At 39.9% G+C, this 20,312-nt stretch overlaps 1 protein-coding gene across 2 annotated transcripts in view; it reads right to left on the reverse strand.

Moving 5' to 3' along the window:
* The window catches only part of DACH2 (dachshund family transcription factor 2), a 269,269-nt gene extending 249,218 nt beyond the window's left edge, over positions 1-20,051 (reverse strand). The window contains exon 1 of one of the 2 annotated variants that reach the window (XM_086756246.1): positions 19,513-20,051. In XM_086756246.1, the coding sequence (XP_086612372.1) occupies positions 19,513-19,985 (473 nt within the window). In that variant the 5' untranslated portion in view covers positions 19,986-20,051. The remainder of the gene's footprint in view (positions 1-19,512) is intronic. The other variant, XM_086756247.1, reaches the window with a different exon arrangement.
* Between the last annotated feature and the right edge of the window lie 261 nt (positions 20,052-20,312).

Consider the following 20,312-nt stretch of genomic DNA (forward strand, 5'->3'; position numbering starts at 1 on the left):
GACTGAATTCACTAATCTGTTACATGTCACATGTAGATTCTTCGCCACAGCAAAGATTAAAAAAGAAACCCCCAGCTATAGGCTGTTAGTACTAAGAGAATAAACAGATAAAACTTACTATAAGTTTAAAAAAAAAAAAAAAAAAAAAAACAAAACCAAAAAAAAAACCCCGCACACATCACAGATGTGGAGAAAATTCTTGGAAACTCTGGGAGAACTTGTAAAGTATTTTTCACCTTCATCCCCTAACAATATAGGGTTGCTATTAAATAGACTTCTGTGAAGTTATACCTTCTACACTGCTGTATTTTCAGTGTACAAGCAATAGCTGCCTCTCTAGACTTTGCTCTTGGATGGGTCTAACTTGCCTTGGCCCATGAGTGACTCTGGCCTAAGTTTTCAAAACTAGCCATTGAAATACACATCTTGCCCCAGTATCCGCTAGAATTTCATGTGAAGCTGGGGATAGCTGATCTTCAAGTTTTTCATCAAGTACCTGAAAACTAAAAACTGAAATTCATAAACTACATCAGCAGTTTAACATTCAGTATCCAGCGAGAATTAACACCTCAGGGAAATCCTGAGACTACTGTAACAATAAGTGCCACAGAAATGCAAATAAAACTTTGTTACGCTTAATGAATGTTCTTTTTAAAAACTGTTTAATTTATACCATGAATTATACATACCTAACATAAATATATCACAATATATATATAAATGAAATTTTAAAGTTAATTAAAATAATAATTTATCATGCAACAATCCACGCGACACCGTTTTGTCTGGTCATACTACATTTCTGGGAAATTCTACAGATAAGTTCTTTGATTACCAGAATCAAATGCAAACTCAGTTTTGCAGATCTTAAAGAAGATACTTCCATTAGCTGCATTTCATAGCATCAAACAAAACTGATTCTGCGTTGATTCGAACAAAAACTCACTACTTCCTGCTGAGCACAGCACCTTCTAACAAGGTTTCTAACCAAGAACCAACCCAGCTCATGCTTGATTAGCCGTGGGCTGATAACCCAACCATCATCCTTCAAGGCTGTTCAGCCTACAGTAACGCCCTCGGTACACCCTCCCCACCCGTCCTCTGAACTACTGAGACTTCAGAGAGTCAGCATCAAGAAGGGGCTTGTACATCACACACAAGGCTGTTCGGCAGCACAGGCAGGGCAGTTGCTCTACTCAGAGTTTTGGAATGTATTCCTTCCATATTACACGTATTCCATACCTATCTTACACAAAAAATCCCCAAAACAGTCACTGATAAAATTTCTAAGAAAACCATAAGGAAAACTACCGAGGAGCTAAAAAAAGATGACGACTTATTCTCTTCAACCATCATCCTCATCATTTTTCTACTATTCCCTATTCAATTGCTTCTTCCTGTGTCCTTTGGCAGGTAGCTGGAAGGAGACCAGAACTGCACTGTATTCAAGATGAAAGCACACCTTGAATCTGCAGTCACATACCGCTGTTTTCTGCTTGTTCTATATGTTTTTCCAAATAATTCCTAACAATCACTTGGTTTTGACCCCTCCATGCTAAGAAATGCTAAAACATAGGATGTATACCCTTGCTAACTACGTAATTTTTCAGATACATCATTTTACAGGCATGCTGCCTGCACAGGTTTAGGAGACACAGGGACCCAAGTCTGATCTCAAAGGTAAAGAGATAAGACCTTGTGATACATCCAATACCAGTATTTTTTTAATAACAGTAAGTACATCAAGAGCCCTCAGGCAATTTGTTTATATTTAAACGGATCTGAACTTGACGTGCCCACATACTATTTCATGCTTCTAAATACCTTCTGCACATACAGAGCACCACTAAGGTGTACCAGCTTAGAACTTACCACCTGTTCAGCAATTTCTGGAAAACCAAGGTCAAAGATTATAACTTTTAAGAACTAGTAGGGCTATGGAAATACATTAATATGATCATACAAATATGCTTAGTGTGTCATTCCACACTCATCCACTATCAGGTTCTGAAGAAGAGATTAAGAAACATGCATCCTACTGCTACGGAAAGCACAAGACCGTATTGCTTTCAGTATATCAAACTGGAGTTTCAACCATATGGGTGAAGATAGACTGGTCACAATATTCTTGAAGTTAAGGAAATCTGACCAACATGGCTTTGTATCATACTATCCATGATTCCAGAAACCGTGCATCACATACTGTACACTGACAGTCTGGAGTAATGAATATTTAAATGCTCTACTGTTTTTCAACATTTGCCAAAATCTCTTTTTTCAATTACAGAATTATGCTTCTTCAAGAAAATATTCAATTACTCAAATCCACAGTAAGACCGCAGAAGGGAATACATTTGTATTTCCAGACTAAACTAATCTAAAGTTAGCAGACAAATCAGTAATTTACTCAAGACCAGTTCTCTTAGAATTATCATTACTGCTGAATGTAACAATTGGCTTCGACCTTTAAGATCATACTAGTGAAGCTGCATACTAGCTTAGTGCTTTGTATAATAATTTATTTAATATATTACTCAAACTTGATTAATATTAAAATAGCCTTTACCTTAACTGCTGTAAAGATTATCATATCTACCTAACTGTTACAAATAGCGTCTCCATTAGCAGAAGAAATATTAACAGCTACTGAATAGTGTTTTAAGTGTATAAATCCCAAGGACAACTGGAAGATCTTTTAATTGGTGGTCCTATTAAAACATTTATTTAGAGGAACATTCTCCATTGATGCTAAAACCTTAACGATTAGCATCTACGAACAGTACTTCAATTAGACACGAGGTATTTCAGCAGATATCCATCCCACAAGTCCCGACCCCAGTACTACAGCCCTACCATACTAAAATACCTCAGCAAAAAGCCACCAGCGTTAGGAAATTCAACAACAAAATCATAGCTGGATGCTGTCCATCACTCTCTCCATTGACTTCTCAAGCAGTACCAGCATAAGTACAAGGCCTCTATTTTTACCCCTATTGTAGTGAACATGTGGATGCAGCAAATGTTAAAAAAAAAAAAAAAAAAAAAGAAAAAGAAAGAGAGAAATCTAGTCCTTAAGTATCATAGAATCTCCTACTCTAAAAGGAAAATCATTCTACTCAAAGTCCTCATCGCCATTTAAACCTCCAATGAATTTCAGAACCTTTTAATTCAAAGATAAATCCTTTCTTCTTTTTAAATCTCCTCTAATTCTGATAAAACATACTTGGGCCTTGTGTACTGTAATTAACTATATAAATGTTCTTAGTACAAATACTTTGCCAAGAGTCCTTCAACGAGGTCTTCTCATCTTTCCTTCTGTGAATAATTTCGGGGTGATAATGACTAAAATACATGTAAGGATAGATGTGAACTGATTTAATTCAATCACACTGCTGGAAGGTACGGAAAGAAACGCAGCCTCCCCATCCACAAAGTGTTTACGCAAACATTCCACCAGCAATTTACACCTGTGCCAGACAAATTAAAGCGGTGTCAAAACTCACATTCTTTATGTTGAATCATCCAAAAACAACACCAAAAACTCAGATTATCCACTACAGTCAGCATGTAAATTGCTTTCAAATTTAATTTGTGTGAGGTTTTTTCTTTTTAAATCCCTACGACATACACCTAATCACTAACAAAGAGATTATTTTTGTATCATTGCTTTCAGCTTCTCAGTATTTATGTAGGATACTTACCTTTATAAAACAGCATTTCCCACCTTCCTGGGGAAGTTAAGCTTTTCTTCGACGATATCACTAAACCTCTGTGTACGTATGTATATACATACATGTACATAAGCACAAGCCACATGTACAGGCAGCGAAGATGAGGTTCCTTAATGAATAAGGCAGATGTTGCAAGCAACACAGCCCTCAAACTTTCAGAATTGTTCGTGTCATGAACAGTAAACGTTTTCCCCACTATTTCTTATACTTCTAAAGGGTAAGAGCTGACTGAGTGAAGGCATTTACCAGATCCGTCGAAAACAGAGCAGGATTTATCTTTGAAAGATTGGTCTGTACCCTGCTTTTAGGGAATGCGGACCTCCTGGTTATCTCTGTAGTATCCTACAAATCCATACGCTCTCGTGCATGAGTACTTTCTCACACACTGATTAACACATCCTCATGTACAAACACCTGACATTTTAGTTAATCTCTAGAATATTAAATTTATTGTTATCTTGATCACATACAGTAAGTACAGCAATAGCTCAGGAAAGGGAAAACCAAAGTAACGTGTTATCAAACTCCCAATGTTATCACCCAGTACAGGAGTTGCTTTGCTGTAGCTTTAGCAACAGCAATAACACACTGATAGTTCGAACCCACTGTGGAAAAATGCCTTAAGCAGTAGGACCTGCTTACAGAGGCACAACTCCTTCTCTTTGGTCTTTGGTTGGGCCCTTGCATTTTCATATTAAAATGCAAAGTTTTTGGTTTTGTTTTGTTTAACCAGCAGTTAAGTATTCAAAAAAGAGAGACTGAGATACATGAATAGAAATATCTGACAAGCTCAGGACATCTAGCAGTACAGTGACAAGTGCCTCTGTAAAAAACAATCTACAGATATACATATTCTGTCTTTCAAATCACATTACTAGTGAAGTCAAACAGACATCTGCACTACCTTGTTTATGAGAACTGGAAGAGAAAGTACTAAGTGACTCTATTCTTGAACCTTATTAATTGAATTTAGAGTTAATATGGAAAACTATTGGCAAAGACCGCACATAAGAATTATCCTCTTATGAAAAAGATCACTAAAGCAAGACTAGAAATAGCACTACAAGCTTTTATTATTGCTTTTTGAACAAATACACAGATTTATCTTGTACCGCTATAGTAACTTCAGCGGTTTCATTGTCAGCTCCCATTTTCTGCTTCCTCCATTCTCCTCTTCTCCTGATTCAAAACCATCCCTTTAACACATCATTCCTAATTAGATGATTAGTGCTTGGAAGGGCAGGAGATAAGTCATTTGCATAATTTAATCATAAAAAGAAGTTAAAGATACAGATTTTGCTCTTCGTTTGTACAATTATCTTCACCGGCCTGGGGGGCTGAGATATTAATGTGATTAAACAGTATTTCTGCAAACAGGCAATTGTGTGTCCTCTATTAAAGCAGAGCTGGAGGCAAATGAAAAATTAATTTTAGAAGACAATCAATTTTATTCTACATGACTGTAATAAATAACAGCCCATCTGCAGACAAGTCATTAGGCCCTGGGAGGCTACATGTGTCACAAAGTCTAAATGACATGCAAGGCCAAATTTTCCACCAAAACCAGAACGAGTAATAAATAGTCTACCAACCGCCATTCCTGTTCAGAAAGTGCACAGGACTTCACAGTTCATGTGTAAAGTACTAATTACAGACCACAATCTAAGCTCGTACAATATTCAGAAACACAGGCACTTGGTGGTTTACCCTTCATCATGTTTTCAGTCTCAGCTTGAGAAAGGTTGAAGTCTTTCCACCTATATTAGTGGTGAACAACTCCTTCTATTTTGTGAGATTGCTACTGCTTTGAAACACAGAATCAATAAGCCTTGAGCAGAAGTAAAGTTTCTTAGACACTAGTTTTCCCAGGACTCTGCTGAAATAATTTTTTACTGAATAGTTAAAAAAGAACAAACTGATTTAAACACGTCCAGGGACTTGAACCAACAGCTATGAAAAATCAAGGCTCGCCTGAATTCTACCTGCAAGAATAAACCAAGAGTTGACTATGGAGCCAGGATGCTACCTATGATACTGTAAACTTCATGAAACATACATGCTTATGAAGTATATTGATAATCATTGGTTTCCTACTTTTTCAACTGTTAAGGTGACTAGTATGTTACTTTTTTCTGGTACTCTTTACATGCAGTCACCTTCACTTCGAATATCAAATTCCCCTCCTTGGTTTAAAAATAATCAAGATTGAACACAATCATGTTTCACATATTTGAGACTAAGAAGGGATTTCTGAGTATCAGCAACACACACCATATGCACAGTAACAAGTTTATAGTATTCACTCTAGGGAAAACATTTTCTATTTCTCAACATTGGTAAACACCTTCCACAATGGAAACGTGAAAATTCCTATACAAGTTTGCACAAACACCCTGTAATCCCCTGTCCCTGGCAAGAGTTGACCAAACAATGAAAGTATATATTTATTGACTCTTACTACTTCTAGACATGTAGTGTCTTTCATCAGAAGAATTAAAGTACATAAAGATTCTTCACCTGAATGTTTTGGGGTTCCACTATGTACTTTCTGTTTATTTTCTGTATGTAATCAAAATCTATCCAAATATGAGATTAGCTAAGTATGCTGGTGATACAACTGATTTCCAAAGGATTCTTTCAGTATTCCATTTCTGAATTTGCACAAAAATGTGTCCTGGTGTGGACCAAAGTGACTTACAGGTTAGTTCATGGATATGCATTTAGTTCCGATTGCCTTCTGTGCTCCTGATCCAAAACCACTGAAATCAATTGAAATACTCTGGTTCTGTAATGGTTCCATTGCAGAATTTCATCTGCAACGAGGTCAAAAGGACAAAGCAATCTCCTCCTTCACGTGAGATCCAAAGCCTTCGTGTTCATTCAGTCTCTTCAGAAGCATTGCATAGAAAGCTTATAGCCAGATACTAACACATTCCTTAACCAAGTTATTAACACTTAAAATACCTTCAGTGTTAAACCTCCTGTACTTTCTTCTATCCCATGACTCGGCTGGGTCAGTTTCTGACCACCCCTGACTGACTACGTTTTAATATCCTCAACAGCATCACTCCAGAACACATAATGAATTGGATAGAAAGACTCTACCTGCTCTGAAAACAAGGGCGGTTGAAACCAATGTTTCAGAATAGGGCATTACAAAAAAATCAAGAGCAGGAAAAGGAAGTTTCCAATTTTGCCCAAAGTCATATAAGAACTAAGCAATCATCCTAAGCTCTTCGATTAAAAAAAAAAAAAAAAAAAAAAAAAAAGAAGTTATTTGCCTACTTATTGTCTGTAGATTTGTTTGCTATCACTCAAATTCTCATAGCACTAGACAAAGGGGATCAATTTGGAAACAATGAGACATCATCAGATAAACTACTCTGTATGCATGAGATGCTAAAAAAAGAACTTTTAATCAGAAATTAGAAAAATTATCAGCAAACAACTCTTCAAAAGAACAAACAAGTTCCCTCAAAACAGATGTTTAAGAGGTTAAAAAAGGGTTGTCCAAGCACACTATCTGCAGTCCAGGCCTTCCAGCACCCAGGAATCCCAGACAAAGTACTGCATCCGCCAACTCGGTCTCCTTGTTCCTCCTTTCTTCTCCCTGTTTCTCCTTTCCTCCTCCTATAAATCAATAACCAACTCCTATTAAGGGTTTACACTTTGTGAGACACAACTTCACTGTGAGCCAGCAACGGGTGGACATAAGATGTGGTACGTGATGTTATTTCCTCTTTCCTTTTCTTCCCTCTAGAAAGCAGATGGATGGAGCACCTACTACTACCTAGCACTGGCAGGACAAATAACCACATCTCCTTCTGAAACCATCCACCCACCTCAGGGATTTGAGAGGCACTGCGAGGATGGCTCCATCACGCACCTTTGGCAACATGCAGGTAGAGGACAATCGGCATAAGCAAGGTTCCTACTTCTGTTCGGTTGACAAACATTAGAAAAGTAGTTACACAGAAACAGGGAAACTTGCTGTAGGTTAGGAGAAACCAATGCAACAAGACCTATCTAACTACACTTACAGATGCAGTAATTTAAAACCCCAAAATATTTCAGACTCTAATACAACACACTATCTAACCAAATGCAGTGCTGGTAGAGTAAGTCCCCGACCTAGCTGATTACACGCCAGACTTAGCAGCAGAGATACTCAACTCTGCCAGGCATTTAACGTCCTATTAATAGCTAAGTTTGGAAAGGACAACAAAAATATAGAGCTTATACTATCATGAACTTCACATGAATGGATCAAAAAGAAGTTCCTACAAAGAGTTTCCCATCTACATCAGAATATATCAGCGTAAGAACTCATTTGCTCAGCTAACCTTCATTCAGAGAACACAAGCTCTTACAATGTACTTAACCTACTGCCATCCTCCGAACTACTCTACAAGTCACTGCATTACTCGGTAAAAATGTCTAGAATACATTTATCACAAATATTTTGTTTTGTTTCCACACCATGACATTAGCACATATTCTCCTACATATAACAAAGAGTTACATTTTTCAGTCAGTAGGAATAAAAGCTAAAATCATAAAGCCTTTAAAGACGAGCAACTAAGAAGATGGAACAAACAGATTATTAGAGGACTGCCGGTTGCAGGGGGCAGTAACATTTTGAGGAAAGCATATTAAAAAAGGCAGGACAAGTGAATGATCAAAAACCTCTGTAGCTTAACATGCAAGAGAAAATATCTCATGAAATTGCAAGACAAACTTTCTGGAGTTCCAGCAGGAAGAAACAGATTTGCTTAAACCAAAAATAAGTTTTGCAACAAGGCAATTTATTAAAAAAATGGAGCAGAAAAGTGACAGTGATTATGGTTCTGACCTGAGAGAGGAAATCCTAGTTCTAGTGTGTGATAGCAGGATCATTTAACCTTCCTAAGCACTTCTGACTATGAGAGGGAGCAAGGTTTAGAGCGTGTTGCAGTCACCATCCTGGCCAAACCTTTTCTGAAGGCTCCTTCTACAAGACGCGCGGCGGCTGCGAACGCCGAGCGCAGTGCGCCAGCCCTTCCACGCAGGCGCAGCCCGCAGTCAGAGCGCGGCGCCAGCTGTGCCACACACGCGTGGACTGCGGCGGGGGAGCAACAGGTACGGCACGTTTCGCGAGTCGTACGACGAGAGCACAAAGTGCGCTGACACATCACTTTGTTACGCGTCTTAGTTCTCTGCACAACAGTCTGAACAACCTTGTAGCAGGTGAGAATGATTTCTTAATGATGAGATGCTCAACCCAACCTATCTTCAGAAGTCATCTGTCAATACGTGAAGTGCCGTACAAAAAACACCAAATAAAGCCTTGCAAGCCTACAAAAAAGAAGTCCACAGACCTGCAAACCCGTATTTCAATAACGGCTCATACAACAGAGAAAACAGAACGCCGAGTTCTTTACTCGGCGTCTTGTTTCAGTATTCATATTCTGCTCCTTTCCGACTGTCAGGGTTTTACTACCCTGCTGTGCTTGGGGTTTTTGCTGTTGGTTTTTGGTTCGTTTTGGAGATGGTTTGGTTTTGTTTGGGTTTTTTTTTTGTTTCACATGTATTTTAAGTTTCATTGGAAAGATCTGACATTTTTTCCTGCTTCTATTTTTCAGTATTATCTCAGAATCTTTTTAGAAAATTGCCCTCCTTCAGCACACACCAGTGTTTAAAAGTATGAGGACGAGAAGAGGCAGCTCCAGAGACCTGCAGTGGTGAAGCCAGGTGCCTTCATCAACTTCGCAAAAACAACAGGGATAACGTTTCACGGACACCGGACAACTTCTGATTAACTGTTATAAAAACAGTCTGTTAGCTAACACATGAAACTTGTACTAGGCAAAAACAACTGTTACCTGTGCAAGAAAAGGCATAATGCATAGTATTTTAAAAATACTGATTAGAAGTTCTAAATGAAAATCAAAATATTTTCTCTTTAAACTAGCCTGATCTTCCTAATTAGCAATTCTGAAGTTACTGTAACGTACAGGTAACTAAATCCCCCTGCTGGCACAATGTCTGTGCCAATAGCTGTCTTACAGCCATCTTTTTTTTTTTTAATTACAAATACACAAATATTCCTTCTCAGCTAGTGCTGAGGAATAAGACAAGTCGGCCCATCAGCACACACACAGGATTTCAGGAAGTCATCTGTGAGACAGGAAAGCAGAATCTGAACAGGACACGGCTGATGCACAGGGAGTTACAACTCACGCTCTGCTCCAGTAAGGACAAACACAACATCAGAGCATCGTCGGGAGGGCAGCGACCACATCAGCGGCTAGCCGTAACATCTACTCGTAGCATCAACAACTCCCACGTAATCCGGGCATCTCAATGAATGCCAATAAAGTCTTTCTTACGCAGCACAGTTATTTCTATTCTGTAAACTGGTTGCCCAGAGAGGCTTAGAGTCTCCATCCCTGGAAATATTGTAAATCTGACTGGACACAGTTCTGGACAACCAGCTCCAGCTGCCTGTCTAAACAGAGGAGTTGGACTAGATGACCTCAAAAGGACCCTGCCAAACCCAACAATTCTGGGATTCTGCAAAACACATTAGATTTGGTACTCCATACATATATGGTGTCAAGTAATTGTGATTAGCTTTTAAAATAAAGTCTTCTGTTGTAATTCCACAGTTCACACAGGCCTCAAAACAGGACAGAAAAATGACTCAACATTCTGTGGACTGAAAGTACCATGAGGGCATCCCAAGCTGCAAGCTCTGCCACAGACTGGACAGAAATAATATTACAGGCTGAGAATGTTACTTACTTACACGGCTATGAGAAATATTAAAAAAAGAAAAGGAGAGGGGGGGGGGGGGAAAAAAAAAAAAAAAAAAAAGGCTTTTAGTAAGGACATCAAGATAGCTCATAGACCCGTGTAAGCTCATTCAGGAAATTTAGTTCATGTCCATAACAAATGCAATTTAAACTAAAGTTCTGGATTATTCCAAAGCCTCTCTCTGCAAATTTTCCCCAAAATCTAAGGTAATTTCCATGGTTTGGGAGAGAAGCTTTGGAATAATCCAGAAGTTCAGATTAAATTGCATTGTATACATGTGTGTGTGTATTATTATATCACTGTGTGTGTATACGTATATTAATTACATAAATCTCATTAAATCTAACTTCCACTTTCATTTACAGTGTAGCTGAAATGTGTTGCCTCATAGAATATAAAAACTGCGATCACAGGAGCCTATTGCTGGGAACAACAACGAGGAGGGCTAATAACAGTGAGTGCAAAACGATGTAGAAAAATAGTATTGAGATTCTCTCAACTAAAAATCAGAGCGACCTCTGTTCAAAATACTATTAGGACTTGAAGGAGATCATCCTACCAGAGACAGAAAAAAAAAAATAATGTAGAAGTGGCATTCAAAAGAGTAAGCACCACCTTCTGGCACGAAGAACATTTCTGCTTCTTAGCACAGGAAACCCTTCACAGTCTTACAAGCTGGTGAGATGTATCAGGTTGAGTCTTGAATAGAGTAACTGAAAGGAAAGTGCACCGATGATGCAAAACATGACATATTTCAGTACATTCTAGTCATAAAAAGACTAGACTGCATATACTTTTAGACCAAATAAAATAGATAACATCTTGATTCTAAAAATATACTTTTCACTCAAAGCCTCCAAAGTAGTTTTTCCTTTGTTTTTCCCTATAAAACTATACGGTATTCAAGCAAAATAATCTACTTCCTAGGAGAGCAATCAAAAAAAAAAAAAAAAAAAAAACCCACACAAAACTCATTACACAACATAACTTCAAAATTCTAGGTCTACCCTGCACTTTGTATGTCACACATAGCTACAGCTGATGTTGAGTGTAACTGAACCGGAAAGAGATTTCAAAATATTTAAGATTTTCGCGTGATTCACTGATGTGATACATCACAGAAGCTACCTCGCTCAAGAACAGAAAACTAGTTGGAATTGCTGGGAAAAATCCTAAGGAATTTAAGGATTTTAAGGATCTTTTCAACACTTACATTCCTATTGTACATTATAACATACATTTCATTTCAATACTTTGCTGTCCATGTGCCAAATCCTTAACTAATGCTGCCACTAGAAACCTTCAATTAACGACAATATTACTGGAGCTTTATGTAGCACAGATAGTAGAACGCATGCGTAACACAGCTAGATACCTCGAGTTTTACACATGGCTAGTAAGAAGCCCATTAATAAAGAATAACCCAATAGAAGCACTGTTTGCGATGGCATTACCATACTTTCTAGTATAAGTAAAAAGAGTCTCCCTCTTAAATAACTACTAAATGCTTAGGCTTCTAACATATTGCTGCAAGCTATAATGGTTATAACTGTTAATCCAATACACCTTTTATACAAACCCATAAACACACGAGTGGAAAAATAGCACAGATGTTCATCTCTAATGCAATTTCCATTCAATTTCCTAAGTGCAGTCCCTGTGTGCAAACTAGCTTAACATTATGTTTAGCTTGCAAATTCTTTTAATAAATAATGAATGCAATAAAACCGGTAGATCAATGGCAAGCTGAGAAATCATAAAAAAAGCCTTTTGTGCTCATGCTGTTGCCGATTTCAAACTTTAATCCAGCGACAGATCAATACTACTTTTTCTTTTTAACCCATCACATAAACAGCAGATAGACTAGATGTAGGTTAAATGCTGCTACCAGATATCAATTTCCAGAAACTTGATAAGATCAGACACAATTGCAATCGAACATTTTATACCTTAACACATACACAACAACATACACTGCTAAACATGACACTTTAAGCCATGGTACAGGAATAAAGCAAGCACTAATCATCTGGTTTGGTTCTTACTTTTTGGGGAAGTGGTATTTGTAACCGAGTCAAGAAAGGCTCTGGCACAATATATTTTAATGAGCAAAATGGGCTTAGCAGGTCAACGTGTACTGACAAGGAAATACAATCTCCCCACACTTGCTAGGGACAATAAACTTTATACGCGCACACAAAACAACAACAGAGCTGTGCTACCAAAAAAGAAAGGAAAGCAAACAAATTTCTGTTTTACAGGATTTGGCTATTGGAACCTTCTGCAACAGGTATCAAAATACATTAGTTAATAGGTATCGGTGTTTCTTCGAGAACAGGGAGAGAGGGGGAACCCTACTGCCAAGTCACTTTGGATAACCACGCTTTGCCAAGAGGGAACAGAGATCAAAAGCGTGTAGCCCCAAGGGACAGTTCTAATATCAAGCAGGATAAATCTAAATCACTAAGAATCATCACTAACTGATGTACTTGTGCTTGGTAACGCATGTTTAATCGTACCATATAAAAATCTTGCCTTAGCTCACACCAGAGGAACACGTCACCGATGGCAGTAACTCTAAAGTATCCTTATTATGTTTGGTTTTGCTATTAGCTATTGTTTATGTAAATAATGATTGAAATGCTGCAAGTGTTAAAATGTTTCAAATGTACGTTTTAAACAAGTAGGTTTTGACAAGAAGGGCTCAGATCCTAGAAATATTTCTAAGTTCTTTGCCCTTTTCTGGCAAACTTCGACTGACATGAAAGGGAGGTTCACCTCAGCCAAGTCAAAAGAGGGACTTTAGGCCCACATTTCAACACCTTTTTAACACTGGTACCAACAAAGAGCTCTTACGCTATCTGAGCTCCAGCCTGTAAGCAAAGAAACAAACAAGATACAATTCTTTAAAACATCTCAGAATGCTCATTTTAAATATTTTCTGCAAAATTACCAAGGTAGGTAGATACTAGCTTCTCACTCTAAGGCCACTGCCATACAACAAAACATGATTTTCTAATTCAGTGATTTTCACTGTGCTCCTCAGTTCTACCCAAGCTGATTTTCACCTGCCTTTAAAACAAACACACACACAAACGGAGGCTGCGTGTCCAACCGTAGCCCCAGTGTGAGAATTATTTCCCATCTGCAGAGCTGGTCACTTCTGGAGGCTTTCTAAGTCTAATGCTATTGCCACACATTGATATATTGGTGAATGAAAGGCAAATATAACAATGCTAAAGCTTAAACTCATTTGAATGAACTGTGAATTTCTATTACATATATTGTTTCCTTTATCAAATTGGAACTACTGGAGCAAGAATACCAAGAATGCCAACATAAATCTAGATCTGTTACACCCAGTTTCTCCAATTTATTCTCAGAAGCCTTAATGACAAAGAGCCAAAGTTGTTCTGTTTGAGGGAGATATTAGGAAAAGGAACATCTGCAATAATTTTTAACATTAAAATAAAGCATCATAGAGAAAGAGATCAGGTTTAACAAAATGTTTGAAGCAAATCACAAAGTCCTAGTTTATCTTCTAAAGAAAAACAAGGAAGACCACAAGTGGTTTACTAAATACTAAAGAAAAAAAGCCAGTAGAAACTGTGCATAGCCTACTTGGGAAATACATCTTCATTATTCATGGCAGAGTACTTTACAATTTGTGCAATCTTTTCCAGAATTTAAAACTCTTCCACAAAGACACATTCCAGCCTCTTTTATGATCTGCGTTCCACAGGTTCTGCTCCAAGAAAATAGACATCAGACTATTGAGATCAGAAATTAAGAGTCATCGACAACTTTTCTAACAAATCTGGCACTAAATGGTAAGTAAAAATAGAAACATAATAAACATGTTTTCCTATTTTAAATCTAATAGATGTTGAATCCAGACACATTTAACTTAAAAATAAAATTATTAATAGGAAAGGAAAAAAAAAAAAAAAAAAAAGCTTTACTTCAGCCTTTAATCAATTTGGACACAATGATATTCTATTTATAGCAACACTTTTAACATGTTCTAGTCTTATATTATTTATTTGTATCATTCCTATCACAATGAAATATTAATGTTGAGAAAGTGGTTACTCTATTGAGAAGCTATCCTCTTTTTAGATTTTAATATTGATCTCCTTATTTTGGAATAATTAATCATTCTGTATGAAAAATGTATTTGTCTGACTTTGTGTTATAATACAATCAGAAGTTTAGCATCTTCCCCACAACAATGCCATGATTAAATTTATATTTTGACCTATTCCTAAAGGCAATTTAGTTATTCCAACAGAAGGGGGAAAAGGGGATACCGCCACTTTAAAAGCTTCAATCTCTTTGACATTGCTGGCAGTGTATGGGAACATTAATGCATCTGTCATGATAACAAGCTAAGAATAACATCTAGACATCAAACCGAGCAGAGAATCCATCTGAAGTGATTCATTCAGATCTGTCTCATTGATTTATTAAACACAGGGCAACATCTGCAGCCTCACAGAGCCGCTTGGCAAAATTAATGCAAGATCAATTCAAATGGAAAAAAGTGCAAAAGAGATAAATCAAAACACAATTTGCATGCAGTTCCACAATCAGGCTTATTGGGTGCAAATGCTCAATTTCCCTCCCAAAGCAAATGAGTTTAAATGTTGTTTTATCTTCGTAGAATTGTGTGATTTGAAGTGACAGTGAAGAGTTCTGCAGGTTGAAATGGTGAAAAGAAAAAAAGGAGAAGAAATGCTTGCAAAGACCTTTTGAATATGCAACAAGAATATCATTAATACCTAATTGTTTAGCTTTTTTGTCTTTGCTACAAAAACACAATATTTTTCAGTTGTAGAAGTCTCCGTAGAAAATTACATATGTATTATGCATATACACAAGCAGGAAACACACAAATACCCCATTTTGGAGGAAAAGCATGTTACACTTCAAATGGGGAGCTCTATTGCTCTGAAAAAATAAGGGAATTTTAATCAAGGCTTCTCCAGATTAGATATGCTTCTGATGAAAATATTCAAGTATTTTAGTAGTTTTCAACAAGCACAGACTTTCAAGATGTCCAAAAAGAAAGTGGGATTTTTCCAGAACTGTAATTAATCTACTCAGAAAGTGGAAAAATTCCTTCCTGCATCTCTAGCAAAATCCACTATGCTAGTGATCTCTCTTGAGAATGATTTAAGCGAGTCTCCTCTCCAAAGGAGAAAAGCAAGCTGAGAAATTGATCACTGTTTTTATTTTAGCATGCTGCCACCTTCAAAATTCACAAGTTTGGCCAAGTCTCAACACATACTAAATATCTGCTTAGTCAAAGAAGTTTATATATAAAAATCAATATACAAGGAAGCTCTGTGCAGTGCTACATGACTGGATTGCTTTAATTATTATCTTGACATCATTCTCCTAATAAAAGACAGAGTAGTGCTGACTATAGGGTAGCTTTTAATAGACAACATGACTAGACCCTTATTATCTCATAAAATAAGATGTCTGCATTTACTGCCTAAATTCATTTCTAAAGCCTTTTATTGTTTGTGAATAGGCAAAGTAATACAAAATATTAGCTTAACTGGATACTTTAAATAGCAAAAAAATAAGCCATGCCCTCAAACGCTGTTTTCTGGGCAGTATTTTTACTATTCTCTGAATAATCCAGACCAACACTATGCTTTTTCAGCAGCCAACAGCATGCATCAAATAGAGAAACCCTGTAGAACAGGTTGTGATCATACCCATATAATCCTAGTTTTAAGGACTGATACGTTTACCATCATAAAAGTTTTCTCACTACAGTTTTAAATTTCATTTTTAAGTAAAACTTCATTATAGTTTTCTACTTCAAGTGAACGTTATGCTTTACAACTAAAATTAAGCATGTGTCCGTAATTCAAGTAATCTTGAAAGGTATCGCAAATTAGTAACTAAATTTTGTAAACACATTGTATTCACTGTTCACTTGAAGATGCTACCTGTAATGAAATGAATAGTTAGTTTAATTTTACAAACCTTGCTTCCAAATCAGATTACACGACAATGGCTAACGACAATCAAAGTTAGGAGTATTTTGTTTACACATGGATGAAAATTACACATGCACTGTCCAAAAAAATACAAAGGTCAAAGATGTCAGATACACATAAACAGTGTTACAGGCACAGAACATAAACATACAAAAAAAAAAACTTGCACTAACATGTATATTTCTTTGCTCTTATGAGCTCTGTAGACAAGCTTAACTGAAAAAAAAAATACAAGAGAGTAAGCAGGAGAAGTAGAAGTTTTCTTTTTCCCAATGATATCTAATTGTTCATTCGCATTCAAGTTTTAAAAAAAATAATTAAAAGTGTACACTAACTTAAGAGATGCCGACTTTTAAAAGTCGGCTAAGATTGAAAACCATGACAGCCAGCATTTCTTACTGCTTTTTCTGGCAGCTCTTGAGTTTAATGCAGTATATCTACAGTATTCAAATAGGTATCTCAATCCCTAAAAATTAAAAAAGATATATATATTTCAAAAGCAACGCATAATATTCTGAGTTGAAAGTAATGTTTCAGTCATGCAGGGAAACAAGACATATTGAAGAGTTTTCTTCTAAAAGGCCATATTTTTTCAAAACCTAAGTTCCCAAGTACACAACTTAAATACTGTACGTATAGCTGTAACAGTTCTTCCGCATTGCATTTGTTTGGTACCACGCACTGCAGTGGCTCCCAGGTCACTTCACAGCAAACAAAAATTAGATGACTCCTGTATTTCGCTATTTTTATCCAACATTCTCTCTCATTAAGTATGGGCTGTTCAAGCAAAAAAAAAAAAAAAGCTGTAAATAAAATGACTTATTAAGCACTCAATTAGCATGATAGAATACAATTGACACTGTTAAGTTACAATACTTGAGAAAAGTTTCATATGTGCTCATAACACTTATCGTGCATTACACCTGAAACTGTGAATGCAAAATACGTTGGTATCAGCAGGTTGTTTGAACCAATAGCATTTTCAGGAGATACAAACAAAGGCTGAGCGGTGTTTCAGTAAATTAGAAGTATTTTAGGAAATGTAAAGGGATCTGCTATTCCTGAACAGGTGAAAATGCACAGTGTTTTCACAACTGGGCAGGGAGAGCTTGTGCTTACACACGTGTTGAGTGCACTTTCCGAGTTGAGAGCTTCGACTCCATTCAGACGTTTCTGCCCTATTCGATCCCCCCTCAACAGAGCTCCTGCCGCGTCTTCAGCCTTTGACTAGGTCTTCATTCCACTGACTGCTCCTTTCAGACCCTCTTAGAGCATCACTCGGCTCCTCACTCACAGCTCCCCTCACCTCCCTTCTCAGCTGCTCCTTGCGTTACTTATTCTATCACGGCAGTAAGTCTTTCTCAGAGGAAAAAAAAAGTAATGAAATACAAGTTTTAAACATTTAACACTTCAGTATTTCTTAATCTTAAATCATTGGTTGTAAGAGAGCAGAAATCATCCGTTTGCATCTAAAAACTATATCATGAAATTGAATCCTGTATTTCCCCAAGGAAAAACTTTGGCACGGCCACAGAAATTAAAAAGACTCATTTCTTTAGCAGTCAACTTTCACACTCGCAGAGCTTCAGAAACATTTCAGAGAAGCATTTACGTGTTAAATGTGTCCCTTAATAATCTTACATTAATTTTATTCAAATACACTAGTCTCAGACCTTACTTATAACGCTGTCATTTCAATAAGGCAGTAGTTGTGATGGCACAGAGGTACATGGCACCGAAATAACAGGCAGCAGGAGAAGGTGTTAGAGAAACAGAACACGAGGAAGAGAAAAAGCACATACTTCAAATAAAGACATGTAGGAATCGAGTGCAAGCATCTCTAAAATGTCACCTTTAACACCAAATAATTCGAAAGCAACAAACACTGCTATTGAGGAATGGACGTCCGGCTGCTCCTGCTCCAGCTCGCAGCGGCGAGAAGAGGATCAGGCCCCAAATTAGCGCGCACGTAGGGAGCTCGTACCGAAACCCCACCCCGCACGCTCCGCACCCAGGAACAGTGACACCAACACCGAAGTCACCACGTATTCGCACGCTCTAAGTCAGATACCGCTCTCAGAGCTCTCCGAAACAACCTCTGCGAAGAAAGTTTCCTGCCAGACAGAAGGCAGGAGCACGCTGAAACGCAAGTGTTTCTGCAGGGGTGTCTCACGGACTGCTAACGCAGGGATTGTCACCCCCGAGCACGCTGCCGTACATCCCACCCCACCGCACCACGTACTCCCATTAAGCCCCGAGAAGGGGTTTTTGTGTTTATCACACATTATCACGCCTAAAGGCAGCAGCTCTGAGGTCACAGACCAGGAAGGACCCAGCAGGGATCTCCCCCGAATACGGCCCGCTCCGGGCGCAGTGATTTAAACACGAGAGGGCCGGGGCCGGGGCCACACCGGACCCCTCGACCGCGTGGGGTAAAACCGCTCCGCAACGGCACCGAGCAACAGTTCGCCCGCCCGCCGCCCGCCCCCCCCCCGGCCGCGGGGCACCGGCCGCAGCCCGCGCTCGCCCCTCGGGAGCCAGGAGTCCTGAGGGGAACGGGAAGTTTCAGCGGAAGAGACAGAACGAAGAAAACTTGTGGGGTTGGGTTTTTTTGGTTTGTTTTTGGTGGTTTGTTTTGTTTTTAAGGCGTATATACGGGAGCAATCTGCCTTCCCTGCTCGGGGAAAAGTTTGAAGAGCGGCGCGCTGCCCGGCGGTCCCGGCCAGCTCGGGGCCGGCGGAGCGCTGCGCGGTTTATCCGTGCCGTGCTCACCCCGCACCTCGGTCCCCGCTCCCCGGGCAGCGCCGAGGCCCGGCCCGCCGCTCCCCCACGCAGAGCCCCGCTCCCCCCGCACACACACCGCGGGCAGCGCTGAGAGGACCGGCCCCGCCGCCCCCCCAACCCCTGGGGACGGCTCGCCGAGCGGAGCGGGGCGGGAGGAGGACGGAGAGGAAAGTTTGGTGTCTCACCTCGCGTTGGTGCAGTCGTTGTACAAAGTTTCGAAGTCCTTCCTGGTGATGAGCTTGCAGCGGTTGACGCCGGGCTGGATGGCCCCCAGCCCCCGCAGGATGCGGACCTGCTCCACCGTGCACACCACGGGCGATATATCCAGCCGCTTCAGCTTGGTGTAGACCGTGTGCAGCCCTCCCACCAGGTGCTTGAGGAAGAGATCAAAGACCTGCGGCAGGCAGATCAGCTCCTGCCCCTCCACGAGGAACGAGGCCACCTTCACCCCGTGCAGGTCGACCATCTTACACTCGTTGCCGCCGCCCCCGCCGGCCCCGCCGCTGCCGGCGGAGAGGAAACTATTGACGAGGCTGTTGGTGAGGCGCGGAGACTCCGCCGGGCTGGAGTACAGCGGGTCCGCCCGGAACAAACCCGCCGAGCCCCCTGCGCCGCCGCTGGAAGTTGCGGCGATGACGGGCGGCGCGGAGACAGCCATGGCCAGCCGGGCTCTCCCGCCGCGCGGCGCGGCTCGCCTCAGCCTCGCGCGCACTCTCCCCGCGCTCTTTGCGGTACCACTAAAAACAGAGCCGCGCGCCCGCCCTCCCACACGCAGCGGCCGCCGCCAGCCGCGCGCCCAGACCCCTCCCCAGCGCCGCCGGGGGGTGGTGGAGGGGGAAGAGTGACAGCGCCCTCCAGCCAATGCGCCCCGCCCGCCTCCAGTGCGGCCTCGGCGAGTGGCTGCCGGGGCGGCGGGGCGGGGCGGGGCAGCGCCGCGCCGGCCGCAGCACCTGGGTCGCGGGGCGTGAGGCGGCCGGGCTGGGGC

The sequence above is a fragment of the Chlamydotis macqueenii genome, chromosome 11, assembly GCF_036417535.1.
Source record: "Chlamydotis macqueenii isolate bChlMac1 chromosome 11, bChlMac1.mat, whole genome shotgun sequence".
NCBI classification, from domain to species: domain Eukaryota; kingdom Metazoa; phylum Chordata; class Aves; order Otidiformes; family Otididae; genus Chlamydotis; species Chlamydotis macqueenii.